Genomic DNA, 17,079 nt, shown 5'->3' on the forward strand with positions numbered 1-17,079 from the left:
CAATTATAATGCAGACGCTCAATGATCTGACACTTTCCTTCAATCTTTTCCTATTTTCTATCCCTCCCTACTTACTATCACTTCCTCTTCTAATTTCAATTTCATCACTTCTAATTTCTTAGAGGTAAAGTCTGTGCACATATAGACAACCTCTCTACTATTTTAATGTAATGTAATGTAATGTAATATAACAACATAAATATATGATGAATTAAAATTTTGTGTATCCATTACTTGAAATATTAACAATAAGTTGTCTTAATTATAAAAGAAAGTTAGCTTATCTTATTTGAATTTTAAAAATTTTAAGATTTCTAAATAATTAAAGAATATTTATGATTCTCTTCAACTCCAACAAATCAATATCATCCAACTTAAAAGTTTTTTGATGAATTTTAATAAACCAGTGACTGAGTGAACAAAATCACTAAAAACCATAGTTAGTTATGGGTTTATGCCTAAACATTGGGCTGGCTGTATGGAGTTTTCTAGATTTTCTTCACATATCTACAGTCTAAATAGACAAAGATGCCCACAGGTTAATGGGAGCCTGGAGCAAAATAAATATAATTTTTTCATTCTTCCTTATTACTGTAGGGTCCTAAAGTAATAAAAAACAATGAAAAAAATTGTATAAGGCTCCTAATTTTTCAGGATACAAGGCAATTTGCTCCTTTTGCCTCCCTCTGGGTGCTTCTGTAAATAAGAATCAGGTTCTCATAGAAAGTCTCCTAGGAGGCACTCCCTTTGATTGCCCATTTTTTTTGCATTATTTGATTATATAATAATTTGCATTATTTGCATTATATATGATTGCCCATTATTGCATTGTTTTCATCAATCCATTACTTAAAATAATTGAAAAAAATAATATAATGACAAAATTGAAATTATATTGACTGATGCTTATAGCTATTTATTCAGGGTGTCTCAAATTAAACTTGACATTTCCCAGCTAACTACAGCAAAAACTATTCATCAAAAAGTCATGAAAGTTTGGAAATGCCTTAATGAGATGATGGGAATTTTTCTAGAGCAAAAAAGTTAGTTCCAAAAGCCACCACCAAGGGGCACTTTTCAAACCAAAATAGTGGCATGCTGCCCTGCAAGATTCCCAGGTTTGAATCCATGCAATTTTTGGCTCTGTGGTTATCTCAAAAGCTTTTGTCTACCATGATCCCATAACATTGCTGTCAGACCTTAAAGACTGCATAACATGTCATATGCATAACATTCCAAGGCACACACTTTACTGGAAAGGAGTAGAAGGCCCAACCTTTCATCATAGCCTTTGAAAAGGAAGGATGAAAAGTTTTAGAGGAAATGAGAAGGAGGAAGAAAAGAAAAGACTAATAGAAAAGTGTGAAACATGAGACCTCAGAGCGCCCAGTCGGTTCCATTAATTGAAATTAACAAACGTACGAAACTTGGGGCATAGCCCATAAACAAATAGTGAATATAAGGGAATTCCAGAAAGGCATAGATGCACAAGGGGCTGTCTCTGATGAGGTAGGTGTGGCGATATAGAAATAGCAGCAACACAGATGACCAAACACCTGATGGTGATAATGGTGCTGCCAAGTAACAAACAAACCCAAAACAAAATTTACATGAAAATAATAAAAACAAAAGGAAATGATACAAAGACAAGTGGTTGAGCACTTCTCAACCTAGGACCCATGAACTGCCTGCACTTAGGCCCAATGGGTTAACAAACAGTGGGTCTGCAGATGACAGCAACCCGGAAGGGCAAGCACTACCCTACCAGGCACAGCCAAAAACTAAGGCACACACCGCATGCAACGATTGAACATGCTGTTTTACACTTTGAGATGGTAGAAGACAATGGTGGCCATCATATTTTGAACATGTTTTGTTCACATTAGACAGATAACTTGTGTAGCTCATTGTTACGTTCTGTATAAAGCTATCTAGTGGTACTTTTTAGAACTAACTATTTTTGCTCTAGAACAGGGGTGTCCAACCTTCAGCCCAAGGCAAGTTCCAATGCAGCCCAATAAACATGTTTTCATTTTTTTATTTATTTATTTACTCATTATAAACTCAAAAAAAAAAGTTTCACAAAGCCATAAACCTTTATTCATATTTTATTTTTAAGTGGAAAGGAAATATTTTCAAATACTTGGAGATGTGTGAATGAGGAAGGATTACTAAATAAAGCTGGAGTTGTGACTCAAAGGATTATAGACCCAAATTTGAGNAAAAAAAAGTTTCACAAAGCCATAAACCTTTATTCATATTTTATTTTTAAGTGGAAAGGAAATATTTTCAAATACTTGGAGATGTGTGAATGAGGAAGGATTACTAAATAAAGCTGGAGTTGTGACTCAAAGGATTATAGACCCAAATTTGAGGAAAGGAGAGAAAGGACAAAAGATAATAGTAGTAGCGAGAAAGGTTAAATAGACCTTCCATTATGCAAATATTGACCCTTAATTTTCCAACCTTTCTTCACTTCTTTATCTTTTGTCCTTTCTCTCCTTTCCCCACATTTGGGTCTATATTTCTTTGATTCACAACTCCAGCTTTATTTAGTATTCTACACTAACCCTCTACAATTAACCATTGTATAACATTGTCTACAATGTATATACAACCCGGTGTGGTGAGAAAGCACATTAATTATTTAGTACTCCTTCCAGCATTGCAAGATTTGGCTAAATTGTGCCAAATGTGGCTACTATTTTTTAATTTGACATAATTTGGCTCTTTGGCTACTTTTTGGGCTACATATTATTTATAAATATATTAGTTGAATAAAAATGCACTTTAAAATGGTGTTTGATCACTTTTTATTAATTAGAGACCCAAATAAAACAAATATTTGTGTTTTTCAAATAAATTTTTGTCTGTCTCTTTTATAATAAATGAATTTATCTATTTATAAGTAAAAATTGAAAGTGTCTGTAGAAGTAATTTTTTAAAATATCCTTTTCGTGATAAAGTTTTAATACTTATTATTATAATCTAAACATGTTAATCCTTAAATATACTTGTATATTGGGCCAAAATTATATATTACATATAATTGTAACCCAAAACTCTTTGACTTCTTCCAATGTGGCCCAGAGAAACAAAAAGGTTGGATACCCCTGCTCTAGAACATCTCATTAAGGCATTCCCAAACTTTCATGACTTTCTGATGAATAGTTTTTGCTGTAGCCAGCTGGAAAATGTCAATTTTAAATTGGGACACTGTATTTTCTCACTGGATCTAAATATGTATTTTTTAAAGTATTGATAACATAAAAATTTGTGAACATTATTATTGTTGTCGCAAAATTATTTTATTTATATGTACCCCTTATTTAATTTGCACCCATATCACTTGAACACCTTTAACAAAACTAGTTACACTACTGTGTTTCTTCATTATACAAGTAGCATCTCAAGTATGATATATTTCTTTATAGTAAAATATATATTAATATAATAAAATTCACTAAAACAATATAACAATAAATAACATATTAATAACTTCTTTTTTTAAATAAAATTGTATAACTCCAAACCATTTAAAATATGAAAAAAATCCATTTACTAGACCAAATCATTAAGAAAAATAATAAAAACAGCAGCCAGATAACAGATTCAAACTTACATATAATATTAATTAATTCAACATTATTTCTCAAATATTTCAATTTGAATCATACATTCCAAAAGTATCAATTTTGCTTTTCAACTATCAACTCAAATTATTAAACTCAAATAATTAATTAGATAATATTTGAATTCTAATCATTCATTTTCCATATTCTTTTTTGACTTTGCTAAAAAAATTATTTTTTTGAAAATGTTCAAAATGTTCACTTATCCAATTTTTTGTAAAAGAAAAAACTGAATTTCATTGAAAAATTGCTAAACTAATGTAAATACATATATTAAAAACCTCTACTAATTTCAAAGTTCCTAAATTTGAATACATTATAACTGTTATGCTAAAGTGACACAAATGATCATGTTAAGAATTATAAATAAAAGTTACAGGAAAAATTTTCAGATCCATTGATATCTTTTAAATACAATTATTCTTTGCAAGGTCATACATAACAAAAATTATCAATATTCCAATATTCCACTACTTAATTTATATTTACTATTAGTTTAACTTACATAAAAAATCATGATTTTCTTTCTTTTTTAATGTAAAAACTAAAATTTTTTATAAAGAGTAATAAATTTTCACCATGATTGACATTTCCCAGCTAACTACAGCAAAAACTATTCATCAAAAAGTCATGAAAGTTTGGAAATGCCTTAATGAGATGATGGGAATTTTTCTAGAGCAAAAAAGTTAGTTCCAAAAGCCACCACCAAGGGGCACTTTTCAAACCAAAATAGTGGCATGCTGCCCTGCAAGATTCCCAGGTTTGAATCCATGCAATTTTTGGCTCTGTGGTTATCTCAAAAGCTTTTGTCTACCATGATCCCATAACATTGCTGTCAGACCTTAAAGACTGCATAACATGCCATATGCATAACATTCCAAGGCACACACTTTACTGGAAAGGAGTAGAAGGCCCAACCTTTCATCATAGCCTTTGAAAAGGAAGGATGAAAAGTTTTAGAGGAAATGAGAAGGAGGAAGAAAAGAAAAGACTAATAGAAAAGTGTGAAACATGAGACCTCAGAGCGCCCAGTCGGTTCCATTAATTGAAATTAACAAACGTACGAAACTTGGGGCATAGCCCATAAACAAATAGTGAATATAAGGGAATTCCAGAAAGGCATAGATGCACAAGGGGCTGTCTCTGATGAGGTAGGTGTGGCGATATAGAAATAGCAGCAACACAGATGACCAAACACCTGATGGTGATAATGGTGCTGCCAAGTAACAAACAAACCCAAAACAAAATTTACATGAAAATAATAAAAACAAAAGGAAATGATACAAAGACAAGTGGTTGAGCACTTCTCAACCTAGGACCCATGAACTGCCTGCACTTAGGCCCAATGGGTTAACAAACAGTGGGTCTGCAGATGACAGCAACCCGGAAGGGCAAGCACTACCCTACCAGGCACAGCCAAAAACTAAGGCACACACCGCATGCAACGATTGAACATGCTGTTTTACACTTTGAGATGGTAGAAGACAATGGTGGCCATCATATTTTGAACATGTTTTGTTCACATTAGACAGATAACTTGTGTAGCTCATTGTTACGTTCTGTATAAAGCTATCTAGTGGTACTTTTTAGAACTAACTATTTTTGCTCTAGAACAGGGGTGTCCATCCTTCAGCCCAAGGCAAGTTCCAATGCAGCCCAATAAACATGTTTTCATTTTTTTATTTATTTATTTACTCATTATAAACTCAAAAAAAAAAGTTTCACAAAGCCATAAACCTTTATTCATATTTTATTTTTAAGTGGAAAGGAAATATTTTCAAATACTTGGAGATGTGTGAATGAGGAAGGATTACTAAATAAAGCTGGAGTTGTGACTCAAAGGATTATAGACCCAAATTTGAGGAAAGGAGAGAAAGGACAAAAGATAATAGTAGTAGCGAGAAAGGTTAAATAGACCTTCCATTATGCAAATATTGACCCTTAATTTTCCAACCTTTCTTCACTTCTTTATCTTTTGTCCTTTCTCTCCTTTCCCCACATTTGGGTCTATATTTCTTTGATTCACAACTCCAGCTTTATTTAGTATTCTACACTAACCCTCTACAATTAACCATTGTATAACATTGTCTACAATGTATATACAACCCGGTGTGATGAGAAAGCACATTAATTATTTAGTATTCCTTCCAGCATTGCAAGATTTGGCTAAATTGTGCCAAATGTGGCTACTATTTTTTAATTTGACATAATTTGGCTCTTTGGCTACTTTTTGGGCTACATATTATTTATAAATATATTAGTTGAATAAAAATGCACTTTAAAATGGTGTTTGATCACNGTCCATTTAAGATTTGTTAGTTTTCTTTTTTTTATCTCTATTAGTTCTCAAATATTTTAAAATAATTTTGAATACTTATAATTTTACTTTTAAAACGATAACATTTTAAAATATAAATAGATGTTTTGAGTGTTTTTTCAATAATTTTAATTTGATGAAAATGATATTTCAATAATTTCTAATATTTTTATCATTTTTCAGAGTAGCAGAGCAGCAGTTATCATAGTAGTGATTTGAAAATTTTTCAATGTCTTTAAACTTAAATTCATTTCCTTATAGCAGTGTTTCTCAAACTTTCAGTGTTTCTATTACTACCATTTCCTAAAATGTTAAATTAATTTGTGCAATCTCACAAATAAAACTAATGATTCTTTGATATTAATAGATAAAAAATAAATGCATACTTACCTTTAATAATTAAATTTTAATCTATATATCAAGTAGAATAATCATAAAAATCTTTTAAAATTAAAAATAAAACAATAAAAACAAAAATAAAATATAAAACATAAAATAAAAAGATAATGACGTACTCTGAACCAATTACAGTGTGATAACTGAGCAATGAAAAAACAAATGTTTTTGAACTCCTTCTGGGCTCTGCATCAGGCTATTCATCATTTCTAAATATATAATTTAAACATTATTCCATAAATGAATAACCATCTAGGAATGTTTAAGAACCTGATGCAGAGCTCAGAAGGGGTTTAAAAACATTCGTTTTTTCATTGTTCTGTTATCAACCATAATTGGTTCTGAGTGTGTCATTATCTTTAATCTGGTGTGGTGAGTGATTATTTAAAATAAAAAGCTTAAAATAAAACAAATATCCTGCAGAAATGAAAGCTTATTCATTTCAATTGTATTAAAAGTATCAATTTATGAATTGATACAATTAATTTTTTTTCAAAACAAAACTAAATCAATATTTTTGATGTATCAACAAATTATTTTTGCAGCAAAATTTTAAAAAATTATAAGCATGTCTATTTGAAAACTTAAAAGCATTAATTAAAAGTTGCTAATCATTTACAAAAAGTCTATAGTTTGAGAAACCCTAAATTATAAGGTTTATCAATTCAAATATGATACATTATGAATTAATAAATTTAATTCAATAATCTTAAACTTTAAATTTAATACATTACAAAAAACTGATAATAACTAGATATATACACAAATTCAATACTAAATAACTAAAATAATTAATATTTTACTTACTTAATATTATTACTTATTTAATATTTTCTTATAAAAAATAAGAATTTTACAACAAATTCTTATTTTTTATAAGAAATATTGTTTTAATATACAATGAAATGATTTACACTACAACAGATTAATTTATATTACAATTAATATCATCTAAGACATAAATAATACAATATATATTTTATAACACAAAATAATTATATATAAATTTTAATATAAAAGTAATATATGATTAACACATCAGTGTTGTGGCATTACAAGCAGTGATTTGTAAAAATCACTGCTTGTAATGCCACAAACTGATGTGTTAATCATAATTACTGTACATTGACATAAAGTGTAATTCTATTTATTTTTATAATATAAAAGTAAAAATTTATTAAATAGAAAATTATTAAAAAAAACTAAAATATTTTAAAAATTTCCCTTTAATAGCAAACAAATATTCTAAAAATACTATTTTTGTTCAATTTATAAAAATGCTAAAATTATTTATTAACACTTTACTATTAAAATAGGTTATATTTTTTCATCAAGAATTTTGATTCATCTTAAAAATGTAAAATTTAAATTAACAAAATGTTTATAATATTTTATTATAAATATAAAATTAAATTTAAATTGCTTTTAATTATTATTATAATTTGTACAATAATTAAACAATTTATAATATCACAGAAAAATAATAAGAATAATTAAAAAACATTATTAACAATTATTTATATATTTCACAATTTTATTGATATTTTATAACTAAATTTTATATATTATTATTATTATTATTTTATTATCAAACAGATTATTAAAATTTAGTTTTATATTATTAATGTTTCTAATCCTTTTAAACAGATACTATAAGTAACAAATAGTCATATTATATAAATTAAATTTCCATATCAAGTATTCCATATCAATTTTATAAATGGTTTACATTTATAAAATAAAAAACAAATTTACCTTCTAAGGAAGTTAATGAACCAGATCTTAAACTTTCAGTAATTGCTGTATTCATTTCCTCATACGCTTCAAAATCTTCTAATACTTCAACTTTTGCATCTGTCTCAGATTGCTGAATTTTTTCTTCTTCTGTTGCTTTTACTTCACTTTCTGAAGCTAATTTTGTTTTTTTAACCTCTGGTTCAGTAACAGTTTCTTCAATTAACTGAAATTCATCTTCACTAAGATCTTCTATAACTATAAGAAAAATACAAACATTAAATAGAATAAAACTTATTGATAAACCTTCATAAATTTACTTTTATAATTAAATTTAACTTAATTTAGACAAGAACAAAATTTTCACAAAAATTTATTTTGAGTTATAAACTAATAAATTTCTTAAAAACTTTAAATCAAATTTAAGCAGGTGAAAAAACTGGATAATCCAAAATGATTGATAAATCCAGCTACAAATTTATTGAAAAAAAAAAAAAACGTTTTTCAATCAGATTTTACTGATCATCAATTACAAGCTTTTAGAATTCTTTAGAATGTATAATTACAAATTCAAAACAACCAGATCGCAAATATGAAAATTTTAAGAATAAATAACTAAAATGTAATAACTAATAAACACAGAAAATTAAACCTTGTAAAATGAATTAAATTGCTCACCAAGCATTTGATAAGTTTTCCACATATCAATGATTGATGGAGTGTGATATCGTGTGTGCTTTTGTGTGCTTTCTAATTTTTCTAGAAACTCAATGTTGTGTAAGTTAGAAGTAGACCTAATGACTTTGGCTTGGTCCCATTGAATGTGTATGTCATTATTCCATGAATAAGCTGCCAGCACTTGTTATTGAAGTTTTTTCTATCTGTCTATTTATGTTCCTTGATACAATGCTGTAAATTATAAAGTGTGGCACCTATAGAGACCAGCCTTAAATTGAAAGAGTGGTCATGATTAGGACTCAGCCACTGGGATTTATTCCATCCCAGTTGCTGAGTCCTAGTCATGCAGTTTTTTTTATCATTCTGCAGTATCTTAAAAATGTTGATATACTAAAGATACATTGCCATTGTGAGCCGCTTTCTTCTGGATGTTGAGGAAGGAGTAGTTATAATTTAAGACTACCCTATGCCTCCAGTTCATTGCTGCTGTCAGTTTTCAATGTAAGGAAAGTGTTGATCAATTGCTTTATTATCTTTTCTGGATAATCATGTTTCCTGGCAATTTCTTTGATGTAATCCAGCTCTGCCATAGTGTCTTGAGTATTCATACAGTGAGTGTATTCCCATTTTATCAAGGATCTGAAGGCAGAAAGTTTGATGTCAAATCCTTGATAAAAAGATATAAATTCACTGTATGAATTTACAGCAAAAGGTTAAGGAACATAAATATACAGATAGAAAAAACTTTGATAACCTGGCACTGGCAGCTTATTCACAGAATAATGACATACACGTTCAATGGGACTAAGACAAAGTAATTAGGCCCACTTCTAACTTACATAACATTGGGTTTCTAGAAAAATTAGAAAGCACACAAAAGATCACAACTGCATCAATCATCGAGATGCAGAAAACCTATCAAATGCCTGGTGAGCAATTTAATTCATTTTACAAGGTTTAATTTTCTGTGTTTATTAATTATCACATTTTAGTTATTAATTCTTAAAATGTTCATATTCATGACTTTGTTATTTTGAATTTGTAATTATACATTCTAAAGAATTTGAAAAGCTTGTAACTGGAAATCAGTAAAATCTGATTGAAAACGTTTTTATTTCAATAAATTTGTAGCTGGATTTATCAAGTTTAGTTTATTGGTTTAACTTTAAATCAAAGTTGATTTCATTTATATCAACTAAAACTTTATATAATTAACAGCTTATTGTATCCAAAATCAGTTATAATATAAGTACAGTAGAGCATCGATTATCCGAGTCAATTGGGGACTCAGGTTGGTCAGATAACTGAAAAAATCGGATAACCGAAAAGAAGGAAAAAATATATTTTTTTGTAGAAAAGGGCTGGCAGAATTACTATTTAATAAAAAGTAAAACATCTGGATACGAGTCCAATTTTGCTTGCCATGTCCAATCACCAGGAACAACTATTTCCATTGCAGAGACAACCTTTCTTAGAGGCTATGCCTTTGCACAAATATTTAAAACAGTTTAAAATGTCCACAGGTGACAATCCCAACACAATTAAAAATATAATATTTCTTTGTAGAAAAGGGCTGGCAGAATTACTATTTAATAAAAAGTAAAACATCTGGATACGAGTCCAATTTTGCTTGCCATGTCCAATCTCCAATTGCCATGTCCAATGTCCATGTCCAATTTTTATTAAATAGTAATTCTGCCAGCCCTTTTCTACAAAGAAATATTATATTTTTAATTGTGTTGGGATTGTCACCTGTGGACATTTTAAACTGTTTTACATATTTGTGCAGAGGCATAGCCTCTAAAGAAAGGTTGTCTCTGCAATGGAAATAGTTGTTCCTGGTGATTGGACATGGCAAGNTCCCTTCAATGGTTGAGCCGTTGATGCCAGCTAAAACATGCAAAAATTTAACAAAAATAATATTAAAGTAGCCAAGACGTAGCCAAATATTGTAATGCCACATCACTAGCAGAGATTTGAAATTTGCCAACTAGAACGGTTGGTTAACCGATGTGACGGTTAATTGGGGGTCAGATAATCGATGCTCTACTGTAATAATTAATATTTAATAGTATAAATTTTTTCACTTAATATCTAAAATTAATAGTTTATTATAATATTAAAGAGCTTTAAGTGAAATGACATCTCTTTTTCTCCATCAAAAAATTTCTTAAAAGTTTTATTATTTAATTTTAATTAATCATTATCATAATTATATTCTAATGACGATGAGTTTGTAGGCTTTATTAATAAATATATAATTCTTTATGAAATGTTAAGTAAAAATTTTACTTATAAGTCCAAATAATGAATTAATATTCAAAAAAATTAATGATTTAAAAGTTTATTGAAGATATCGCATCTCTTGATAACACTTTCTAATTTTAATTTGAAGATTTCTAAATTTTAATTTTGCTCTAAATTTATACAGTTTGAAATTTTCATTTATCATCAAATAATTAAAAAGTTAGTGAATGTTTTATTCCTAAAAATTAGGTCAAGGTCAATAAAACAGGTAAAGTAATATAATGAAATTTATTTGTTTTATAATTAAATCATGTTATTAAAGAGGATAGTTATATTTCAATAAAATATGATTTTAACTGAAAATTTTGCTTTTACTCAATTTAAATAGAAACTTTCATTTAATTTTCATTATTCAGGTTTCAATGAATCATTTTTTGAATTTTAAACACCATCAGTTTAGTTTCTAGACATTCTGCTATTTTTAAATTTGATCTTTTCTAGTTCTTTTAACATTCAAAGGCATTTTGATACATTTTATAAAATGTATAATCCATATGAAAATGATATGAACATTTCAAACATCTTATCTAGTTTAATTAAAAGATATTTTCACAAGGGTTAATGAAGAATTTATCTATATATAAAGTCATATTCTTGTTGTAATGTAGTATTAATAAATTAAGTAGATGCTCTAAAATTATTAAAAAAAAAAAAAAAAACATTATTTTACACTGAAGTTCAAATAGATGTATCAAAATGATATGAATACAATCTACAAATAACAGATTAACACACAAATATCTTTAAAATTTAGCAGAACATTTATTTCACTGAAAAAAACTAATGTTTTCAACAATGTTCAATGATCACCGTCAGGCTTATTCAACAGCTCCAAACATACAAATGAACATAATATTTAAATTTACAGGAATACAAAGTGATTGGTCATTTACATAATGCATTATGAACTAAAGAAGCATAAAGTGCTAGTCAATAAAAAAACAACACACACATACTAAAGTAGATTACATAGGATAGAATGTCTACACACAATGGGTGGGGTTGTCCAAGGATAAGAAATTTCATAGTTGTCTTTATGATTGATAGCTTTGAACTTCAATGCAGCTGCAGACCTTGAGAACATCTTGCATACTTGAAAATCCTTTTATGAAATGTCTTAATCCTCAGATAACCCTGCCCACTATGTCCAGACATTCTACACTACATAATCTATTCCAATATTGTATCTAAGTTTTTATTATTTAGCAATTTTTTTATTTAGTTTTTATTGTTTAGCCTTTTATGCTTCCATTAGTTTGTACTGCATTAATTACATCATCAATCATTTTGTATTCCTGTAAGTTTAAGTGTTCCATTTCATTTGTATGTTTGAAACTGTTGTATAAGATGATGATTGAAAGCAGTCAAAACCATTAGCTTGTTCATTGAATACATATTCTGCTAGATTTTACAAGTAATTGTGTGTTTATTTGTACTATTTCAACTAGTTTTCCAGAAGTATATCCACAAATAACATATTGTAATAAACTTATACCAGTTAAATAATTATATACAAGTTAATAATGAGTACTATTCTGTTCTTTGTTATAACTTCAAAAACTCAGTTTGGAAAATATGTATCATACAAGTTTTGAATCCTACACTACTGAATGCAGTGACTGAAATAAGCCATTATTGCACCCATGATGTAATAATGCTTCTTTCATTTCTCCACACTCCTGAGCTGTGACCTTCTCAATAAACAGCAAGGTTTCCTCAAACATTTTCAATTAGGTTCAGATTTGGAGACTTGCTACAGTCTGAGATTACATTCAGCAAACCAAAACTTCAAAAGAAATAGTCTTCTATTTCTTTTGAAGTCTAGTATTGTCTTGTTGGAATATATAATTATAAATCACCTATTTGCTCAGCTATGTCCAATAAGTTGATTTCAGCATCTGTATATATGATTTTGTGTACATTTTTCCAGAACAAAAATCACATTGTCCTATCCAATGGGCATTGTATGGCCAAATCATTATTGATAACCATCCATTTATCTCTTAAACAACATTCACTCATCTTTTCTAAATCATGCCAACAGCACTTGAATCCATTGGGACCATTCAAATTAAACTGTTTTTTCATCTAAAAAAGATAACAGTTTTTCCTCCATGACATGTTGCAAAACTTACTCTTCTGTGTTGGTCATTCAAAAGGGTCATCTTTACCTTCTTGTATTTTAATGTGGCAACTTTTGTAATTCTATTTGGTCTGTTAAAAATGACCACTTATGTCACATTCTTTTGAAATTTTAGATAAGAGCTGAAACTGTTGATAGCACAATGCAACATTTGTCTCTCTTCACATTGGCTAAAAACATTAAGACATCCTCTTCTTTCAATAATTATTTTCATCTGGGAGAAAATTACTAATGACATCCACTCTCCAATTGATGTGCAATTTTACATTTTGAGTGTTCATCTGCATTTCAGGCTTTGACTTTGCTAAGTTGTTCAAAAGACAATTCAGTACCTTTACCCTGTGTGAGACAGTGTCAAGAAATTGAAACAAATTATCAAAACTAATTTAACACAATATACAAGAGATTTAGGATTATATCACCACTTTAAGGAAGGTAAATAAATAAATAAAATATAAAAATAAAAGTATAAAAATGAATCAATCAATAATTTTTATATCCTTTTGATCACCTATTCATATTTATTTATCTGTATGAAATAATTTTGTTTTTATAATTCTTGAATATCTACTTAATTTATTAATACTGCATTATAATGTGAGGATCCAGGGCCATTGTCCTTAATAATTTATGAAATTGTGAATTTTACTATTTATTAAAAAGATTTAACCAAGCCTGAGATTAAAAAATTAAACTGGGGAAGTTACTAAGATCTTATCTCTAATTTTGTTTCCTTCAAAAATGACACTTCCTGAAACCACTACTCATCCAGAAGTGTTGTTTAAAATGTTGGATTGAATGATTATTAGAAACCATACAGAACATTGTCAAAATTGCTCAACATTTAATATTTTAACAATGAGATCAACTAGTGGTTATGAGTGTACGCTTCTCCTCCTTCATAAAGAGTAAATGAGAAATTCCTATACCAACTCTAAAACTATCTAATGCAGTAAAACTTTCTTTATTCAAACGTTTTCACTTTGAATAAAGAAAGTTTCATTGCATTAGATGGTTTTGAAGTTGGTATTTGTAAAAGTGCAGTTCATATAGGAGTAATAAGAGAAGTTTCACCTCTCAAGGTTCCTGAAGCCTCTCTTGTTCATACATTGCAGGAGATATCTTTTTGCTTGTCCATAAATTTCCAGACTTTGCTTACTTCTGAGGATTTAAAGTTTCCAGCCTCTCCTACAAGTTCTCATAATCCTATCATGGGATTGTGTACTGTTCTCTTTCAGGAAGAATTATCTTCAAAAAGCAGTAAAAAGGACATTATGCTCCACAAAGACTTTAAGGCTTGTACCAATTTGGATTCCAGGTAATTATCACCTCATACTTGTAAATTTAAAATCTCTCTCCACTAAATGGAAGTGGCACAACCTTAGAAAATGACTGTCCATTAGCTTGTTACTCTCTTTGTTATTTTTCCTTGCTTAATCATCTTATGTTTAAATAAATTTTTAGTTATTCTTAATACCATATGTGAATGATTCACTTCTGTGTTGCCTCTCAAATTCCTCCTTTGTTCTCTTACTCCAAGTCTCAATATGGATACTCACAACCTAGGCACAAACTAAGTACCTAGATGGTGTCAGAAATACTCAGTTATCCCACATGATCACCTCGCAGTATGTCACATTACTCACTACTGTGTGATTACATATCCAGTCATGTGACTTTCACAACAAGAATATGACTTTATATGATAGATAAATGCTTCATTAAATTTTATCAAAATAGCTTTTAAGCTAAACAAAAATCTTGCAGTGTTCATATCATTTTGATGCAAAATGTATTTAGAGGGATGATATTTTGAAAATGCAAAATAGCTAATTTCATAAATATTATTTAATAAGAAAGAAAAAAATAACTCTAATCAATGCAAAAAAAAACTCCAAGCTCTTTAAAAAATATAACAATAACAATAATCTGCTTTATTAGAATTCACTTTAATGACAAGTTTTTCTCAAGTAATCAGGTAATCAAGCCCATTGTTAAGAAACACACAATGTGTCTTCTGTGTGTATCTCCTAACGATGGGCTTTTTATCAGCAAGTAATTGAGAAAAACTTGTTATTAAAGTAAACTCTAATCAAACAGAACATTATTATTGTTATAGAATTTTTATCTTTTGATAAAATTTAAAATAATTCAATAACATCAATAAACTAAATTTTGAGCATTTTAAATTATACCTGAAAAAACTAAAAATAATAAAGATAAAACTGATTTTATCTTTTATCTTTTTTCCTTATTAAATATTGCTTTATATAATTTATTTTTATATCTAAGATAGATATAATATATAATAATGGTTAGTAAATTCTTGATAGAATCCTTTTAAATATTCAAACCTAATCCTTCTATATGTATATTTGTATATATATTTTATTAATCAGTTTTATTAAAACAAATAAATAAATTATTGCTATAGTATTATTTTGATAAAAAAAGTTAATTAGAAAAATTAGAAATAAATTTTGATTCTAAATGTAATATTAACACTATTTTATGTTTTTGTAATAAGAATGTCTATTATAGCAAATTTAGAATTATGGTGCTTTATAAAATTATGTAGATCCAGAAATTTTATATCACATGAATTTTATTTTATAATTGTCATTGCAATATAATTAATGTAAAATACAGTTGACAGTTTTTTAAACAAAATCATATTTTACAAAAAGAAGTAAAACTGTTATTGTATTGAAATTAATTTTAAGTGACTTACAGGTAATTATAAAAAAATGATAAACAATCAAGATGTAAGTTTTTTAAAAGAAATTAAACTAGCTGTAAATTGGGAGATAGTTTTAACAAAAAAAAGAAAAAAACAGAATTATATGCAATAAAATAATATCTAAAGCATCAATTTCTGTAAAGCAATCAGTTTAATAAAAAAACATGCAAACTAAAAATGTAAGAATGACTGATTAATTCTCAAAAGAATTAATAATTTAATTTTGCTATATACTTATATACAGAAGATCTCTGATGTTGCTTGAAAGAGCTATTACAGAAGCCAAAATGCTATTTCTAAAACATTAATTTAACTAATATATATAGAAAAATAATCTCTTATAGCAATAGAGTTAAAACATTATTTCCATATTAACAAATCATTCTTTGTAAATTGTCTTTGCGGAATAAGAATATAACATTAAAAAATATATGATAAAAAATATGTTGAGATTTGAAGAACTATGCAGTTTTATTATAAAATAAAACGTGATTTCATTAAGAAATTATGTAAATGATAAAATTTCATTCATATTTATATGTCCAATAAAAATTAATTTGTTAAAGCATATTAAGTTTATAAAGTAAAGAAAACATATAATTATAATACTACACACACACACACACACACACACACACACACACAGAGTACATAAGAAAACTCCAAATGTTATTGTTATATATGTATATAGTACCTTGGCTAACAGCTTTTGATTGAAATTCTTTAACCCATTCTTGCTTCTGGTCTAAAGACTTTGCTTTAAAATTCATTAATGTATCACCTTTTTTTGATTTAATTGCTATTTTCTTGTTATCACCTTCAACAACATCTTGAATATCTACATCATGAATCTAGCAAAATAATTTATTTAAATAATTAAAATTAATTTTTATTAATAATATATAATATATAAAAACGTTTAAAAATATATTTATAAATTTTATGTAACACTTGTGGTCTTAAAATTTTTATTACAACTTACTTANTTAGCTTACATATCTAATTGTAATACAAATTCTTTATGTTGTTCAAAGTTCTAAAATGGGTTGCACAAAGAATTTATCTGATTATGAAAAATGGCAGATTGATGCCTATTAATCACAAGACAAGTCAATAAGAGAAATTGCAGCAT

General features: G+C 27.8%; 1 protein-coding gene across 1 annotated transcript in view; it reads right to left on the reverse strand.

Annotated features, from left to right (window-relative positions):
• Positions 1-17,079, reverse strand: part of LOC111625482 (muscle M-line assembly protein unc-89-like) — a 230,921-nt gene extending 213,842 nt beyond the window's left edge. Inside the window, exons 1-3 of the mRNA XM_023368634.1 lie at positions 17,050-17,079; positions 16,642-16,798; positions 8,101-8,337 (exon numbers count right to left, since the gene is read on the reverse strand). Of these exons, the coding sequence (XP_023224402.1) occupies positions 8,101-8,337; positions 16,642-16,798; positions 17,050-17,079 (424 nt within the window). The remainder of the gene's footprint in view (positions 1-8,100; positions 8,338-16,641; positions 16,799-17,049) is intronic.

Source organism: Centruroides sculpturatus, unplaced genomic scaffold, assembly GCF_000671375.1.
Source record: "Centruroides sculpturatus isolate CEXI.00-Female unplaced genomic scaffold, Cexi_2.0 scaffold95, whole genome shotgun sequence".
NCBI lineage: Eukaryota > Metazoa > Arthropoda > Arachnida > Scorpiones > Buthidae > Centruroides > Centruroides sculpturatus.